At 43.1% G+C, this 16920-nt stretch overlaps 1 protein-coding gene across 3 annotated transcripts in view; it reads left to right on the top strand.

Annotated features, from left to right (window-relative positions):
• Positions 1–9261, top strand: part of FBXL7 (F-box and leucine rich repeat protein 7) — a 414211-nt gene extending 404950 nt beyond the window's left edge. For all 3 annotated transcript variants that reach the window (XM_072958834.1, XM_072958835.1, XM_006215584.4), the window contains exon 4: positions 5900–9261. In XM_072958834.1, the coding sequence (XP_072814935.1) occupies positions 5900–6636 (737 nt within the window). In that variant the 3' untranslated portion in view covers positions 6637–9261. The remainder of the gene's footprint in view (positions 1–5899) is intronic.
• The last annotated feature ends 7659 nt before the right edge of the window (positions 9262–16920 follow it).

Genomic DNA, 16920 nt, shown 5'->3' with positions numbered 1-16920 from the left:
GTGATGTGGTGGAAACTAGTTTCAAAACTTGTGATCTGGGACAATTCACAGCTTTCTCTAGATGTGTTTCCTCTTCACTTAAAAAAAAAAAAGGTGGGAGGGGGGCTAAGGGATTTGACTCTTTAGCACTCTAAGATTTCTGAACCTTGAGGGCCTCGTTTATAAACACCTCGTTTTCTTTTACTTTCTCAGATTAGAAAATGACTCAGTTTTGGGCTCCCCATCTTTGTTAAAGGGGCTCCCCATACACCCCCAGTACAGGCTGCAAGTAATTGTGTTCTCTCTTTGGAGTCTTTTTGACATTCAGAAATGCAGAAACGACTTTGGCTGGTTGGGAGTGGAAGTTTCTGGGCTTCTAGCCTGAGTGAGTGGATCCTGCCCGACCCCTTTGCTAACCATTGTGTAAACCTTCATGCCCATGCTCTCCATCTGCCTGACCCATTGCAGGATCTTCCTCACACGTCCCCCGATGACCCCCTGAGATCTGTGTACATAGAGTCTGTCCATGGGGGAATCAGACTCACCAAGAGCATAGAATTCCAGGTGTTGGCAGGGCCAGGGTGGGGCTATTCGTGTAGATGAACTTGAAAGACCCAACAGGCCATAAGGATGGGTCTGTGTCACCACCTCTGAGTGGTGCCCTCCAGCTCTGAGGGAATCTGGAAATTGCTGTGGTTTCACCTATGCCTTGTTCCCCTTGGTTCTCACACCTTCTCGATGGCAATAAACTTGACTTTGGAAGACTCATCTCTGGTCTGGAGCTTAATTCTCCCAGAGGACATGAGACTGCCCCTCCCATCCTTAACAAGCCCAGCTTGAAAGTTATCTTTTCAAGTCATTGAAAGTTAGTGTAATTAGCTCTAGTGTTTTTTCTTTATCACATATTACCTTTTATTAATGATTAGTCAGGGTTCTCTAAAGATATATATATATTCATATATATACATATGAATTGGCTCGCACAGTGATGGCGTCTGAGAAGTCCCACAGTTTGCGATCTGCGAGCTGAAACCCAGGAAAATTCGTTGTGCAGTTCAGTCTGAGTCTAAAAGCCTGAGAACCAGGGTTGCCGATGGTGTTGGTCTGAGTCCAAAGGCAGGAGAAAAGCAATGTGCCAGCTCAGTCAGACAGAGAGAGAGAATTCTCTGTTCTACCCTTTTGTTCTATTCAGACCCTCAGCAGATTGCATAGTGTCCAGCCACATTGGGGACGGCAGTCTGCTTGACTGGGTCTCCTGGTTCAAATGTTAATCTTATCCAGAAACACATTCACAGGCACACCCAGAAATAAGATTTAGCCAAATATCTTGGTACCTCGACATCTAGTCAAGGTGACACATGACGTTAGCCATCACAATATCACCTTTAAACAGCAATGGAATATATTAAAACCAACCAGTCTTCAAAGTACAAAGTCTGACAGTTACTACGAGTGAAATTGCTCCAAAAGGGCCCTCTATAATTGGAGACCTGGGAGTCCTCCTTACTTCTCTTCCTAATCTTTTACATCCCACCAGTCAAATCCTGTCCAGGTGATTCTACTCCCCTCGAACCTTCGGTCCATCCCCTCTCCTCTACCTGCCTGCCTGGATGCATGCTTCCTGAACCATCCTTACACCCGTCTCAACCCTGTCAACCAGCCCTCCACACAACCAACCTCCAGAGGAATGTTTTCAACCTACAAGTCTAACCGTTCATTTTCCTGCATAAAATCTCCAATTCCTCCTCATGGCATAGAGGAAGAAGTTCCTCCGCAGAGCATATATGGCCCTTCATGCACTGCTCTTTCTAGGTTCAAATCTCACCCTTTTTCTATGTAACCTCAGTGCTCCCTTCTTCGGAATCGGTTGCATTTCCCAAACACATCATGTCTGTGCACACTGTGATGCATGAGCAGTTCTTTGGCCTGCATGCCATCCCCTCCTCTGCCCCTTGCCCCCTCCCCAACAAACCTCTCGATGGATTTCTCATCGCTCAAGCCCCAGTCCAAGCATCCCCTAAGTAAAGCCTTTCCTGCCTGACCCCCGGTAAGCTGAGGATTTCCTCCCAGTTGTCCCAGTACAGGCAGGTAGAGTTGCTGGGTTCTGCAACTGGGTACTTGTATATACCTGGATTCCTTTCTCTCGACCCACTCTCAGCTTTTAAGGGCAGAAATGAGGCATATCTTGTCTCTATACTTAATGATACTGTAATTAAATGAACAGAGGAGTGTCAACACCCTAAACAGTCCTCTTGATCTCCAAAAGGTTCAGACAAAGTTGTCATTGGTTAATACTCCAAACAAGCATTTAGGAAGCTGTAGTGCAGTGACTAAATCATGCTCATCAGTAAAAATGGGTTGGTTGGGAGCATTAAATGAGTTATTTCAGGTTAAGTCCTCACATGTGTGCTCTGCTGAACACCACGTAGTAAGCATTCAATAAATCATGATGGCTGTCATCGTTTTGGGACCGGCATTGTTGTTAACATGCTTGGTAGGCTGTAGCTGGTCTTCATGGACTTGATCCTTTTATGTCCCAGAGAAGGTACAGATATCATCCCCAAAATAAGAGGAAGTGGTAATGAAGTGAAAGCTGAACCAAACCTGGAATTAATTGAAGAAACCCATACATTTGTTCAACCATTACTGTCCATCCCCTGTTGAGTAATATCCACACTCCTTACCCTGAGTGTCAAGGCAGGACCCCAGCTCTGACCTCAACGGACCACTCCTGTCTTAGTTTCCATGAAAATCCTTTGTGCTCCACCCAATAAACTCACCCTGCCCCCTCACCCGCCATGCTTTCTCGTCTCTTGAATTTGCGCGTGTTATTACCTTATACCAGCTGGGCTCCACATTTGTGTATCTAAATTGTTTCTCTCTTCCAAGAATCCCCATAGAGATATAACCACTTTCAAGACTTCTGATTCCCCAATGTCTAAATATTCATTTCATGCTGACATATCTACCGTAAATCTCTCATATAATTCATCAGTTGCTTGCTACGTCCTAGTCATTTCTTACCATCCCTGCCAAAGCTGAAGCCTTAGATCAGGACCCGGTTTCCCTAGCCTGGCTGTACAAGCCGTAGACTCTCACTGGGTCTGAGATGTCTCATCTTTAAAAAATGAAGGTTACACTGGATGGTTTCTAAGGCTGTCTCCATGTCTGTAATGTATGGATGCATGCCCTAGTCATAGAGATTACCTACTGAGCCATGGAGCAGTTTTTGTTTTTGTTTTTTTCCAATCCAAACGTAACAAATCTGCAAGAATTAAGGCTAAAGCTGACGTTAAAAATTACTGATCTAAAATAATACAAGCCTATCAAAATTGTGTCTTTACCAAAACTGAGCTAAGTTAGTATTTCATTAAATTTGGGGCTCAATTTGAAAAACCAGGCAAATATTTCCCTGGAGCAAATACAATATCCTCCCCTGAGCACAACAGATTTTACTAGATTTTTTTTTTTTTTTTTTTTTTTTAGAAAACTGGAACTAAGAGTTTAGGAACAGAGGTGGTCATATGATCTTGAAAAACAAAGTGCCTTTACAGGCATCACAGATGGGCAACGTCTGCTGTGAACATACACAATTCAGCATAAAGCAAGATTACAGTCAGTGTAAAGAAAGAAACGCAAAACAAAGGACGATTTCAAAGCTACAAAGCCTTCTGCAAAGCCACGGAGCTCACTAGAGCAGTGTGGGCCGCCTCTGACAAGTGAAATCTCTGTTCTCCAGTGTCGGAGTTTATGCTTTACTCCTTCCTGAAATTCTTTGACTTGGTAGCACATGGCTTTTGAACCTCATTATTCCCAGGACCTGAATTTTATAGGAATTTCCTGGGCAGCCTGCCAGGAGTGGGAGGACAGTCCCCGTGAGCACTGTCATGTGGTTGCTTCGAAGCCTTAGCTATGATGTGATGAGCCGAGGTGAGGAGCCGGAGGTGAGGCACCTGGATTTAGAGCTGCCAGAGGGATTCGAGGAAGAGCAGAGATAAGATGAAAACTATATATGCAGTCTATGTAGTAGGATGAAATACATACATACATATACCTTTATTTTATAATGTATATTACCTATGCATACTATTCATTTATATTCGGATACTAAAAGTATCCTGTGCATATTTTAACAGTAATATATAGTCAACTGAAATATACAATGAAGTGAGGGTTTCATGTGTCATATAAAATGTATCATAACTATATAGTATATAGTATAAACATATCCATGTAAAATGTATATATGCACATATTCTTAGGGAAATGGGGCTAGAAACAATGTTCAGAGAGGCATCTAAAGATCTCTTCCTGGGCATTAATTTCCTTATCTGTAGAATGGATTGTTTTAAAAATCAGGTAAAGAAATATTTCTAAAAGCACTTTGTAAACATCATAATACAACATAAATAAAAGGTATTATAATAAGCTGTAAAGAAGGCAGTCGGTTTTTCAGTGGAGATGTACATCACCCCCAGCCCACGTCCTGAGGACATGTCCATGTTGGACGTTGGGTTATTCCACCGGGTCTTCCTATAAAACACTGTGCGCTCTGTAATTCATTCATTCATTCATTCAACAAGTACTTAGCACCAGCTGTGAACCCAGTAGAGGGGATTCAGCAATGAACAGAGAGGCATCCCTTTTCTAGAAAGCTTACGTTCCAGAGTGAGGACAGCAAATCCATAAGTGAAGACATAAATGGATAATGCCACAGGCTGATAAAGTGTGCTGAAAATAAACAGGAGTCTGGCAGCGGTACTAATTTATGCAGGGTGATTAGGGAAGAATTGTCCAATAAAGGCATGTTTGTCCAATAAAGGCATGTCAGAAGGTGGGGGTGGATCATGGCACTATCCAGGGAAGCCCTGTCCAGTGCCCAGGCACTGAGGCAGGAGGGCACCTGAGTTGTCTGGGAGACCAGTGGGGTTGGAAGAGGGGTAAGAGATAAGATCAGAGGTCACAGGGCTGCAGGTCCTTAGAGGGTTAGACTTTAGATGGTACACCTGGAGTGAGATGGGTGCCATCTGAAGGCTTCGAGCATAATTGGAGTTCTGTTTTCCAGGATCTCTCTGGCAGCTGAGAGGAGAATAGAGTGCAGGGCAGGGAAACTGGTGGAGAAGCTAGAGGAATAATGCCGATGACACAGTAGTTCCTCCTTGACCAAAGAGGGTCAAATTGAATCCCTAAATGGTCACCTTGTTGGACTAATAACTATGTATATTTCTGATCCTTTTCAAAGTATGTCGGTATCCGTTATCTCCTTGCATCCTGTTATACCCCCAGAGCGCAGGCGTGCCAGCTGTTCGTTCCCATTTCAGAGGAAAGGCTTGACACTAGAAAATTTAAGCCTTCAGCCTGAGGTCATAAAAAGTGGAGCTGAACCACCGGCTTGGGACTGCCAAGCCAGTGCTCTTTCTGCCAAACCCAGGTCATGGCCAAGCCTTCTATCTCACATCTCACTGCTTTGGACCACAGAGCTACCAGACCACTGTAGGGTAAGAGCTGGCTTTTGCTGAGCTTCTGGAACTTTCCAGGGCCAAGGCAGGATATTTACACACATTGTCTCATTTCTCCCTTCACAGCTGCCTTTCAGGGAAGGTGATCCCCCTTGTTTTCAGACAAAGGAAGTACTCAGAAGGACTGATTTGCCCAGTGTCAGGCACCTAGTGATGGATCTGGACTTGGAATCATTGCCTTTCTGATTCTAAAGCCCCCAGGCCTCCTAAACCCAAAGCAGTTAAATGATGAACGCAAAAACCCCAACCTTGCTTTCTCTATTGTAGGGGCGGAGAAGGGAAGGGGTAAAGTGGGGACCCGAATCCGGAGAGGGGTAGGAATCCGTAAAGGCGAGTTCCCCCGCCTCCCCATCCCCATCCTCGGAGGTCGCTCTGAGCCTGTGTTCTGTCTCTTTATGTAGGGTGCTCCAAAGTGACCTGCATCAGCTTGACCCGGGAGGCCTCCATTAAACTGTCCCCCTTGCATGGCAAACAGATTTCCATCCGCTACCTGGACATGACGGACTGCTTCGTGCTGGAGGACGAAGGCCTGCACACCATCGCGGCGCACTGCACGCAGCTCACCCACCTGTACCTGCGCCGCTGCGTCCGCCTCACCGACGAGGGCCTGCGCTACCTGATGATCTACTGCACCTCCATCAAGGAGCTGAGCGTCAGCGACTGCCGCTTCGTCAGCGACTTCGGCCTGCGCGAGATCGCCAAGCTGGAGTCCCGCCTGCGGTACCTCAGCATCGCGCACTGCGGCCGCGTCACCGACGTGGGCATCCGCTACGTGGCCAAGTACTGCAGCAAGCTGCGCTACCTCAACGCGAGGGGCTGCGAGGGCATCACGGACCACGGCGTGGAGTACCTCGCCAAGAACTGCACGAAACTCAAGTCTCTGGACATCGGCAAGTGCCCTCTGGTCTCCGACACCGGCCTGGAGTGCCTGGCCCTGAATTGCTTCAATCTCAAGCGACTCAGCCTCAAGTCGTGCGAGAGCATCACCGGCCAGGGCTTGCAGATCGTGGCGGCCAACTGCTTCGATCTCCAGATGCTGAACGTCCAGGACTGCGAGGTGTCCGTGGAGGCCCTGCGGTTTGTGAAACGCCACTGCAAGCGCTGCGTCATCGAGCACACCAACCCTGCCTTCTTCTGAACGGACAGCTTCCTCCGGCCGCCGCTGTTTCCCTACGAACCTGAACAGAACGAAATGGGTTTTTGTTTTGTTTTTTTTTTAAAGCAGCATATGTAAGCACCGACACCCACTCATAACAGCTCTGTCCCCCAGGAAGGTTCTTAAGAATCCGCTTTTTTTTTTTGTCCCCCTAATTTCTCATGGGCAGCAGAGGTCAAGGTGGGGGTGGGAGGACACATTTCTGTTACAGTAAACGGTTTTGGGGGTCAGGTCATTGTAGGCAGTTTCTCTTCTCAAAAAGGTGTACCTCAGAAAGCTGATTGCAGCATCTTTAGAAACGCCCCCTTTTCTCTCTGTCTCTCTCCTCCTTCCCCAGGGTTCTGCACCCTCACCCCTCGCAGCTCACTCCTCCATCTCCAACAGCAACAAGGCATCAGAATGATAATGCTCTCCAGACCGCCTCCTCTTTAAACTACGTGTTGGCCTAATCCACACTTCAGCCCCACACCCAAGCAAATTCTTGTTAAATAAATGTCACAGCCACCTGGTATTCACAAAGCGCTTCCAAGCCTTTTTTTAAAGAATCACTTGTGGCAAGCAGCATGGTGGAGGAAGAGACCTGCATCTCCCCCCTCCAGCTCTGCCACTTACTAGCTGTGTGACTTTGGGCAAAGCACTTGACCTCTCTGGGCTTCTGCTTCCAGCACTGAATTGGAGGCCATCGTCTGATCTAATCAAGGATTAGCTTCATGCCCATTTCAGAGCTGAGGGAACAGAGATGTCAATAAAGAGAAACTCTTTGGCATAGAGCACAGGAGGCATCCTCCTCTTCAAAGGGTATTGATTCTGCGGATGCTTTCAGGAGAAGTGTCAACACCAGTGTCCTGTGTGTCCTTCACTCCAATCTGAGTTTGTTTTGGTGGGTGAGTCTCTTCTCCTGCCCCCACTAGATGGATGGTTTTAATACACAAATGCTTTCGGCATCACCCCAGCCCACATCATCGTGCGGAGGCAATAGAATTCCTAACCACAGCAAAACCCACATCCCTCAGTCAAAGTTGATCTTTTGGAGGTTTTTTGTTTTTTGTTTTTTGTTTTTTTCAAATAGAAGGAAAGACCCTTACAGTTTTTAATTAACAAGTGAGGCCCAAGGGAGCACATGTCCTCTAGGGCTTTCCTAATCCCTCTCACCGCACACGTGGCGCACGAGCACATCTGCCCTGCAGCTGGCAGGAACAGATGCCTCGGTTCTTTGTCATTCAGATCACATTTCTACTTTCCTCACCTATTTATTTCTCTGTGCATCCGAACTTCATCACATGAAGCCTGTTGGGGTTAAGTCGTCAGTGTTGCCTTGTGTGGCTTGCCACCTTGTGTGACTGCGTGTCCTCTGTCAAAGATGCAAAGCAGACTTCCAGGTAGTTTAAATATTGTTCCCTCAAAAGTGCCACATGAACGGAAGTGGGAACACATTGATAAGACTTAGGCGCTGGTCCAGGCCCTGGGAATAGAACATCAATATCACTGCCAAGGAAGAGTTTTAAATGGCCCTGTTTGGATAGAAATCCATTTGCTAGCCTCATGCATGTAAAGTCAGGATGCCAGAAGAAACTCCATTGCTCACGTTCATGAAATTTAATTGTCTTTTGTTAATAAGCCTGTGACCTCTCTTAAATTATTCTCTGGCAACACCCGTCCTTCATCACTGTTCAAACAGTTCATCCATTTTTGTCTCAAAGGATCCATCCACACCCAGAACCTCTGTTTCTCCAAGCCTAGCATGTGGAATTGGTTCCAGATCAAGCCTACGCATCACTTAACAACTGCCCTCCCGCTGTTGGCGCCTTGCGTGCCTTTATGTTACGTTGGGAAGGAGGAGATAGGATGAAGTGGTATCACATGAAATATGCCTCCTCTCCAGTCAACTCCATCAGCAATTGAGAGGCGCAGTCAAGACCGTGTGTCATGAGGGAAAAGGAATTGTTTGGCTGGGGAAGGTGCCTGGTCACACGGTTTAGAACCATGAAAGGGGTTGAAGGTAGCACTCCCTTGCTCTGTGATTTGTGATCCTGTTTAACAGCTCGGAGTTTGAAACTCAGAAAGGATTATCCCTAACCCTTGGCCCTGGGACCTTCCAAGTGAACTGGTTTAACACTCCTGGAATGAAGGCAGAGATGCAAAATGGCTCTGGGAACCAGAGAAGAGGGGTGGGGGTCCTATTCCAAATATCTGTCTGTATCACCAGTCCCTGACCACATCACCTAGACTGTCTTCCAAACATGAGACGAAGCTGACTTGCACACTGGTTGCCCAGCACACACTGTCTTTCCCAGTTTCTCCCTTTCCCCCGGTCTTCTCTTCATCCTTTCTGCTTCCCCTTGTTGTGTGAACCTATGACAGAGGTTACTAGGGGAAACAGCTCAGCAGATTTTGAGAGACCAAGCAAAAAAGCCTCACTAGGAAATTTATCTGTTTTTAAACATTGCTTCCTTCCTGCCTCTGCTAAATTGAATGCTCATTGTTTTTTTTTTGTTGTTGTTTTTTTGTTTTTTTGTTTTAAATTCTAATGTTCAAATCACTGCGTGCTGTATGACTCTAGAAAGCCTTAATTTACTACCACCAAGAAATAAAGCAATATGTTGGTAATTGGGTTAAGCCTCCTTTAATATCCTGGCCAGAAGAGCATGGTGTTCAGATGGGGACATTCAACGAGTGAGAAAAACTTGCCTCACGTTGAGGTGGAGACCAAGTGTGGTCACTGCGCTCTTGTCTCTTTAAGGTTGCGTCCATCGTTTTGTCATTTTCTTTAGCTCATTGTCTGTGGCTGAAAATTAGCAAGTAAGTGAAAAAAATCATTACCCTCCCAGTTTAGTTCAGGTCTTCAATTCCCTAAGCTTACCTTGAAGCCAGGCATATTTTGGAATTTATAATTTTTCACATTTTAGGAAGTCATCTGTGGTATATTCTGCAACATCCCTAGTAGAGTCTGGGACAGCACCCTTAATCAAGCCTGTTAATTTTTCTACAGCAGTACATATGAACAGTCACACTGCATAATTTTATTATAGGCTATAGATAACCTTGCATCTGTTTGGGTCAGGTTTTGTCACCAAATTAATCTGTGCCAAACCTAGTGAAAAAAACCTTTGATTTTTTTCAGAGCTTTCTAGATTTCAGAATTATAGATGAGTAACTGTAGACCTGAATACACTTCCCCTGGCACTGGTTATAAACGTTGCAGACATTTTCAAAATTATGCTGACCATTGGTCGTTATAAATTTTTTTTAAGTCTTAAAACCTTAAAATTTGGAAGAAGAATATAGCAAGTTAGTCTAAAAGGAAAATTTATCAGTCAGTTAGAAAAGGGGAAATGCCAACTATCTCATTACCCAAAGCTTAAGATCTGAGAAATCAATATGGCAGAAAGCAAGTCCTGATAGATGAATGGCAGAATTCATCTTTAGCAAGTGAAAAGGTTTTAAGGGACATAGATTTTAAATGTAGTTGTTCTTATGCTTGCTCTCACCCTGTGTCAGCTACATAATGACCCTCCCGTAAACCAGTAAGTCTGTTGGCTGCCTTGGAACATGAACTCGACGCAGCCCTATGCAGTTCCTGTCAAGATCCCAGAATAAGGTTAGCAGTAAATAAAATGCATTTCCCCTTGAGGTTCATGATCTCTTATATTGACATTTGTTCAGAATTGGGAAAAAAAGTCTTTAAGAAGTTTGACATCCAAGAGTGCACAACATGAAACCAAAAAGTTGAGTATTTTCAAGGGGAAAAAAATCACACAATGAAATTGCTTACCTTGTCTCAATTTTCACAGAAAAGTCGAAAAGTAGAGCATTTGTTCAATAGCTGACAATCACGATCAGTTCAGGGAGAAATTAATTTGCAGAAATGCTGAATAGACAGTAGAAGAGGGAGAGAGATTTAGAGACAACTTAAATATTGTGTGAAACAAAATTGATTTTCCTTTGGCGAGCTCTTGGTCAAATGGTTTCTTCTTTTTGATCCACACACCAGGACTAATGTTGCAGGAAGGAGAGGTGCAGGGGGAAAGTGGATGCCTGTCATCCATCATCTGCCTGCAGTGGGCACTGATGCCACCACTGAGACTTACCTAAACACAGTGCCAGTCTGCCAAAGAGCAACTCAGGCATGTTTCATTGAGATGACTCCCAAGTGGGCAAAGTTGTTCACTTGAGGGAAGAAATGGTCTCATACACACTCAGATTGGGGACGCCCAGCCAGGAGTGCATCTAAGATGTGAATATTCCTCCTTTTGTCCTTGAGTGCATCACTCTTCTCAAGCCATGGGTCTGTTTTATAGACTCTTTTTTATTTTTTCCTCTCATGTCAACAGATCAACTTGCATTTAAAATCATGTGAGATGAAGAGCATCTCCATTTGGGAGTTGGGTATGGCTCCATCCCTACCTGTCAACAGCACAGCTGTGGCATCTCCAGCACGGCTTGCCCAGGAAGTATCTACAGCTGGAATGCCAATAGCTGCATGGACCATCCAGGAAGGCTACGTTTAAGCTCTAAGTTGTTGCTCAGGGGTTGACCATCAACGTCATCCAGCTGTCAAAGGATGGCTTTGAAAGATCATTAAAAAATAAAATTAAGAAAAACTGACTTAAATGTTTCCAAATCTGATCATTTCTATATTGAATATTTCTCCATGCAGCCACTCAGCTACTGAATTTTACACTGATGAGATCAGCATGTCTGAATTCTATCCTGGCCAATGTGATGATCAACATATGATGGAAACTGAATATTCCCATCATTCTTCACTAACAGTGAATTCTCAAGAAGTGCCAATCATTTCTTCTGAAGGAGCAGATGGTACTCAGCTTCCCTCAACTCCTTTAACAAAAGTTTACTGACAAGGTACTATGATGAGTTCCAGGTGAATAAGATACAATATCCTTGCCCTAAAAGAACTCAGACTGAATAATTATAACAACATGCAAAGAGTTGGAAGGTCAAGAAGGGGATATAAAAAAGAATGTGGCAACATTCTTTCATTCATGCATCAAATAATTATTTTTTAAGAACTTAGTATATGCCAGCCACTGTACTGGCACTGAGAGTCTTGCCCTGATGGAGTTTACCAAAGAATTGTTTTCATCATTATATGGAGAGAGGAATAAAGCTTAGGGACTTCTCTCAGGGAGAAGATCTTTGAGCTGGATTTTATAACTCAGACAAGGTGAACTTCACAAGCCATGATGCACTTGAACCTACAAAACAGCGTACATGGAGCCCACTTGGGGACAAAATATTTGATCAGGTTGATGAAGCAATTTCTCTCTACCATAGATTAAGATTATCATAATATTAACTACACTAACTATAGGTTAACATTGTCATTGTCTTGAGTTAATGGAAATAGAAAGTTCTCTTTTGTTCTAACGTCGCCCCATAGGTTAATTCCTACATATGCATACATACTCTTTCTCACACACACATACACACACACAACATAATTTGTAAAAAAAAAAAAGGAAAATATTTCCCAAAAATAACCCTGAAACATAATTTATTGGACAATCTCTAAGAAACATCAAAGCCATCTGACTGTCCTCCCAAACAGTATATGCAACAACAAACGGTCCAAACACAGCCATATGCCAGCAAAGTGGCCATCATGACTTCTCCATTATTTAGCTCAGGGAGAGGAAGTCAGCAGGTACTTCCAGCAGTAATCCTTGGATCCTGCAGCCAAGATGGGTGCTCTTTGGTACCATTCTAATCATTAGGCACTTATGGTGGGAACGGTCAAAATAACAAGTTTCTCAATGTACCATGACCTTTTATTAAAAACTTGTCTGTGTCAGTAATTTGCAGAATATTGGATGGTCCAAGAAAGATTGATTGAGTAGCCATTAAAATTGTCAAGAAATGGATTTTACTTGTAAATGCACTGAGGACGGGTTCTTAGAAACCTCAAATTTTATCAGGGTTGTGAATATGAAGTTATCTGCCCATAGTAACAATTAACTAAACAATGAAATCCATTAGAATGTGGAAGAGTGATAGGAACGCTTTTAATTCCTGATTCAGTGCAGTCAGAGGCAATAATCCTCCCGGTTTTTCAGAGCCCCCAAAGGTCTCCCAAAGTCTGAGTAGGCTTATTAAGCCCATTTCCAGATGGACATGCAAAAGATAGAAAGAAAGATTTCTAACGACAAAGATTAACCAGTAACTGGTGGTCCCTTTTTCTCTAATCTTCTACCAACCACTAATGAACACACAGTCACCTTCTATAAATAAAACTTTAAAAAAAAATCCAACTTTTACATCCTGAATGTATTCTTCACGGATGTTTATATTTAGAATTTAAACAAATGTATCATGGTCTTTCTCTTTTATGAGAAAGCAGATAAAGGAACAAAACTGTCCCAACTGATAAATGGCCTCCTTCATTTTATCTCAAAGCCTTTCTTTTGGAGATGGAGACCAAAGCAGATATGGTTACCTTTGTGTAATTTTACATTTTTCATACTTTCCAGTACAAACTACACAAAAGCATTGAGTTTCAAACTGCAATTCCTCATTTTGCAATCCCACCCCCTAACAATGGAGAAACGTGAGAAATGTTAGGGGTTTTTTTTCATGCTCCTTTACCACTTAGTAAATCCCCTGAAGCGATCATTTTGCTGAACAGATCCTTGTCTTAGTAGAAGATGCAGGGAGGCAGAATTCCGACCATTTCTCTTGGTCTCATTAAAACCACACAGGCTGATATGGGATGTTGGACATAGTTGATCTAAATGAATGACGTCTGTGAAGCACAGGCTTTCCATGAGCTAGTCGGACTATGAGACTCCAGCTGGGTCTCCTCTCTGTTCATAATTTTAAAACACCCAAAGAATAATGACCATGGACGGGCTGGAAGTTTGGAGACTAAGAGGCTGTGGATTTAAAGAAAAAAGAGAGGAAAAAAAACCCTTCAAATAATGACCTCTCCCTCACATAATGAAAACCAGTCTCCTCTGGATTTCCAAGCTGGCATTAATTCGCTGGTACCCTGACCTCAGAGCTCTCGTGTGTGCCATGTTTCTTTTAAAAACAGTGCACACAGGAAAGCGATGGGAAATACAAACACTGCCACGAGAGGTCATTAGTCTCCGTGTAAAACTTGTGCATAATCCCACGTGCAGGGGGGCAAGATAACCTTGAAGGTGATCCCGTGCTGCGGTGTAAGGACTCTTTTCTTTTTCCAAGAAGAAAAGTCACACGTTCTCAGGTGCTGAGGTTCTCTCTTTCTTTAACCTCCCTCACCCTAAATTCGTTGGCTTTGTGGCTTCAGGGCTCCAGTGTCTAATTCTTCACAGCCAATAGCTTGCTCTGGCCACGGAGCAAAGTGACCTTTCTTATCTGATGTTCTGATCAATGCCAAGTATTGCATCAGCAGCTCCACAGCGAAGTTCCCCTCCAGGGCTTGGGAACCCAATGTTCAACGTTAGGAGTTAGCTGGAATCCAAGAAAGGCTTTGGGAATATTTGGCTGAACGTCTCCTTTGGCTGAAACTAAAAACCACTTAGCTAATGCAACTTTTAGAACTTTTTCAAAGATTACTATTTCTTAATTCGAGTGAGAGAAATTTTATGTACTTCTCTCCTTTTGTTTTGTACCGCCCGTTGAGTTCTCTGTGGCAAAGAATGAAACACCAATTCAGGCTTGAGTCTTGTATTTTATCATTATTATTATTTCATAATTTTTTTTTTTGGTTGCCTTAGGTGCGTTTGGCCACTCTTTTATTGCACACTGTCGACTGAAAAAAATGCACTACCTAAAAGTTGAGAATTGTGTTTTACTCAACGGACTCGCTGAGGACTTAAGCCTGGGAGGCAGTCTCTCAGATAGCTCTAAGGGACTATTCCAGAGAGGTAAGGGAGGAGCCAGGAGACATAGCAGTTTTTGCAAACAACAGCAACAAAAACAGGTAGTGGAAACATCAAAAGATTATTGTTAATTAAAAAGCAGACATACGACATCTCAAATTAATGAATTTAGCACTTTTCAATATATGGGAGGATGCAAGAGTCTGAGCTCGTTAAAATCATTCCTCTGATACGCATCTTAATTATCTAGGACCATATCCAGTTTTCTTTCTCCATCCTGGACCCCCTCAGCGTATGCGGTCAAATGATTGCAGTGGTTGATGGCTTGATGGCCACAACATCCTTTGTTTACTGATTTGGCAGGTGACATTTTTCCATCCACAGCACCATTTTCAGAAGACGTCCCTGGTGATTTCAGAACGGTCTATGGTGATTTCAAAGAACTTGTCAGACCACATTGCTAAGTGCGGCTAACTCAATGTCCAGCAGAAAACATTATTGCCAGAATGCTGGAGTAATTTGTCAGGGACACTGAACATTTTGGAGATGATCCTGGAAATGTAACGAGCCTGGAAGACCACAGAAGTATTCCACTCCATTCCTCAAAAGTGAATTCCAAACTGTATGCAGAGACTTAATAACCTCACAGTTATAAACTACAAGTATAACAAATTTGGAGGGTTTGGGCTTTTTTTGTTTGTTTTTGTTTTGTTTTGGGGGGTTTGTTTGTGGTTTTGGTGTGTTTGGGGGATTTTTGGTGTGTTTCATTTTTTTGCCAAACCCAAACCTTCCCGATCTATTTGTAAATGTTCACCCATCACTCATAATTTCCAACTCATTTCCCTGGGTGGTCCTGCTTGTCTAGTGTTTACCATGATAAATTTTCCTCCTGTTAAGATCCAGGGCCCCTCGTGTAAATGGTCAGTGACTATCAGCAAGTTACAGAACTACAGGTAAGCCCTTGCTAGATGTAGTTTTAAGGATTTCAAAAAGCCACTGAGAGAAATATGTCAAGGTTCTTTGTGACATTTTGTTTCCAGTAGACTGTCATAGGGACAAGCAGTTTGCAGATATCTTGTCTTATTTTTAATAATGTCTCAATATAGCCTTTTTATGTGTCCCAGGAATAAACTAGAAATGCAATTAGCTAAATTTTTTAAAACATTACATTTCATTTTGGAAGTGTTCCAACTTCAGCTGAAAAGATTACAACTAGAAATTTCCCATTTCAATGCACCTTTGTCACAGGAACACCTACTGGCCCTACTGCATTATATAAGTAAGGAAAAAAAAAACAAAACCTTTCTTTTCTGTTTGGGTTGTAATGGGTGCAATGTACATGGATTACGTGGTAGAAGAGTCCTGGTTATCACTGACCATATTCCAAGATACCATTAGCATACAGATAAATTTAAGTCTGCTCCAAGTTAGCATCAAGTAGTTAACTTCAGTAGGATTTAGGCACATCTGAATACCTAATCCTTCAGAAAACTACTTTTAACCACCATCCTTCTGATTTAGCAGAATCAGAATAAAGAGTAGAAGTGTTTACAGGCCCTTTTCCCAACCTTCCTAACCTCTCCCCGCTACGCTAATCTGAAAGCCAAGAGTCCTGCCAAGAGGCTCACACCAAACGCAGTTAGCTCATTTATTCTCGATTTCTTTATTAACAATTTCCAAATGTCCCTGAATTTACTTTGTTCCAGCATTTGGGATGTCTCTACACTTTCTAAAGTAATTTCTTAATGTCTCCACTAGCATTTCTCTTTAACTTTTGAAGTCAACGGTAGCAGAACTTCAGTATGGGCTTGCACTGAGATAGAGCCTCCTCCACAGACCCCAAAACAGCAAACACAGAAATATTGACCACCTTGGCCCCTGGCACGGATTACAGCTACAAAGGGAAAAAGTTGCCTTTAAGTTTTCATAACGTGGTCAGATCTGATCAAGTTAATTAATGATTAGATTAGGATTTAACAGTCCAGAATTTGCTTCCTGGTTCTGCCACTGATTTTCTGCTAATGTCTGGAAGAATCATTTAATTTCTATATTAGAAGCTATGACAACAACAGTGGTTAAGGGTCAAGCTTTTTGGAACTATCACCATTGTTCATATTTTATATGGTGGGCTGGTTTTCATATAAAAAGATATATAGATGGATGGATGGATAGATAGATACATATGTTTGGTCCAGGAGTACCCAGCATTGATGCCATCTCATGAGAGTTCCTGGTGTTCCTGAAATTCTCACGTGCTCAGTGTTTTATTTAGCTTTATGAAACACATGAGCTTTGAGATCTAGAACAAAACAGCAATGGAGCCACATCTGTCAAAAATATTGAGTGCTGCGTCTGCCCTCAGTTTTTATCAAAATCACTCTAAATCCTGCCAGTCTGTCCAACTAAAAAGAGTGAAAGAATAGAGATATTCTACTGATGCTGG

This window comes from Vicugna pacos, chromosome 3 (assembly GCF_048564905.1).
Source record: "Vicugna pacos chromosome 3, VicPac4, whole genome shotgun sequence".
Lineage (NCBI taxonomy): Eukaryota > Metazoa > Chordata > Mammalia > Artiodactyla > Camelidae > Vicugna > Vicugna pacos.
This window is presented reverse-complemented; position numbering and strand designations above follow the sequence as displayed.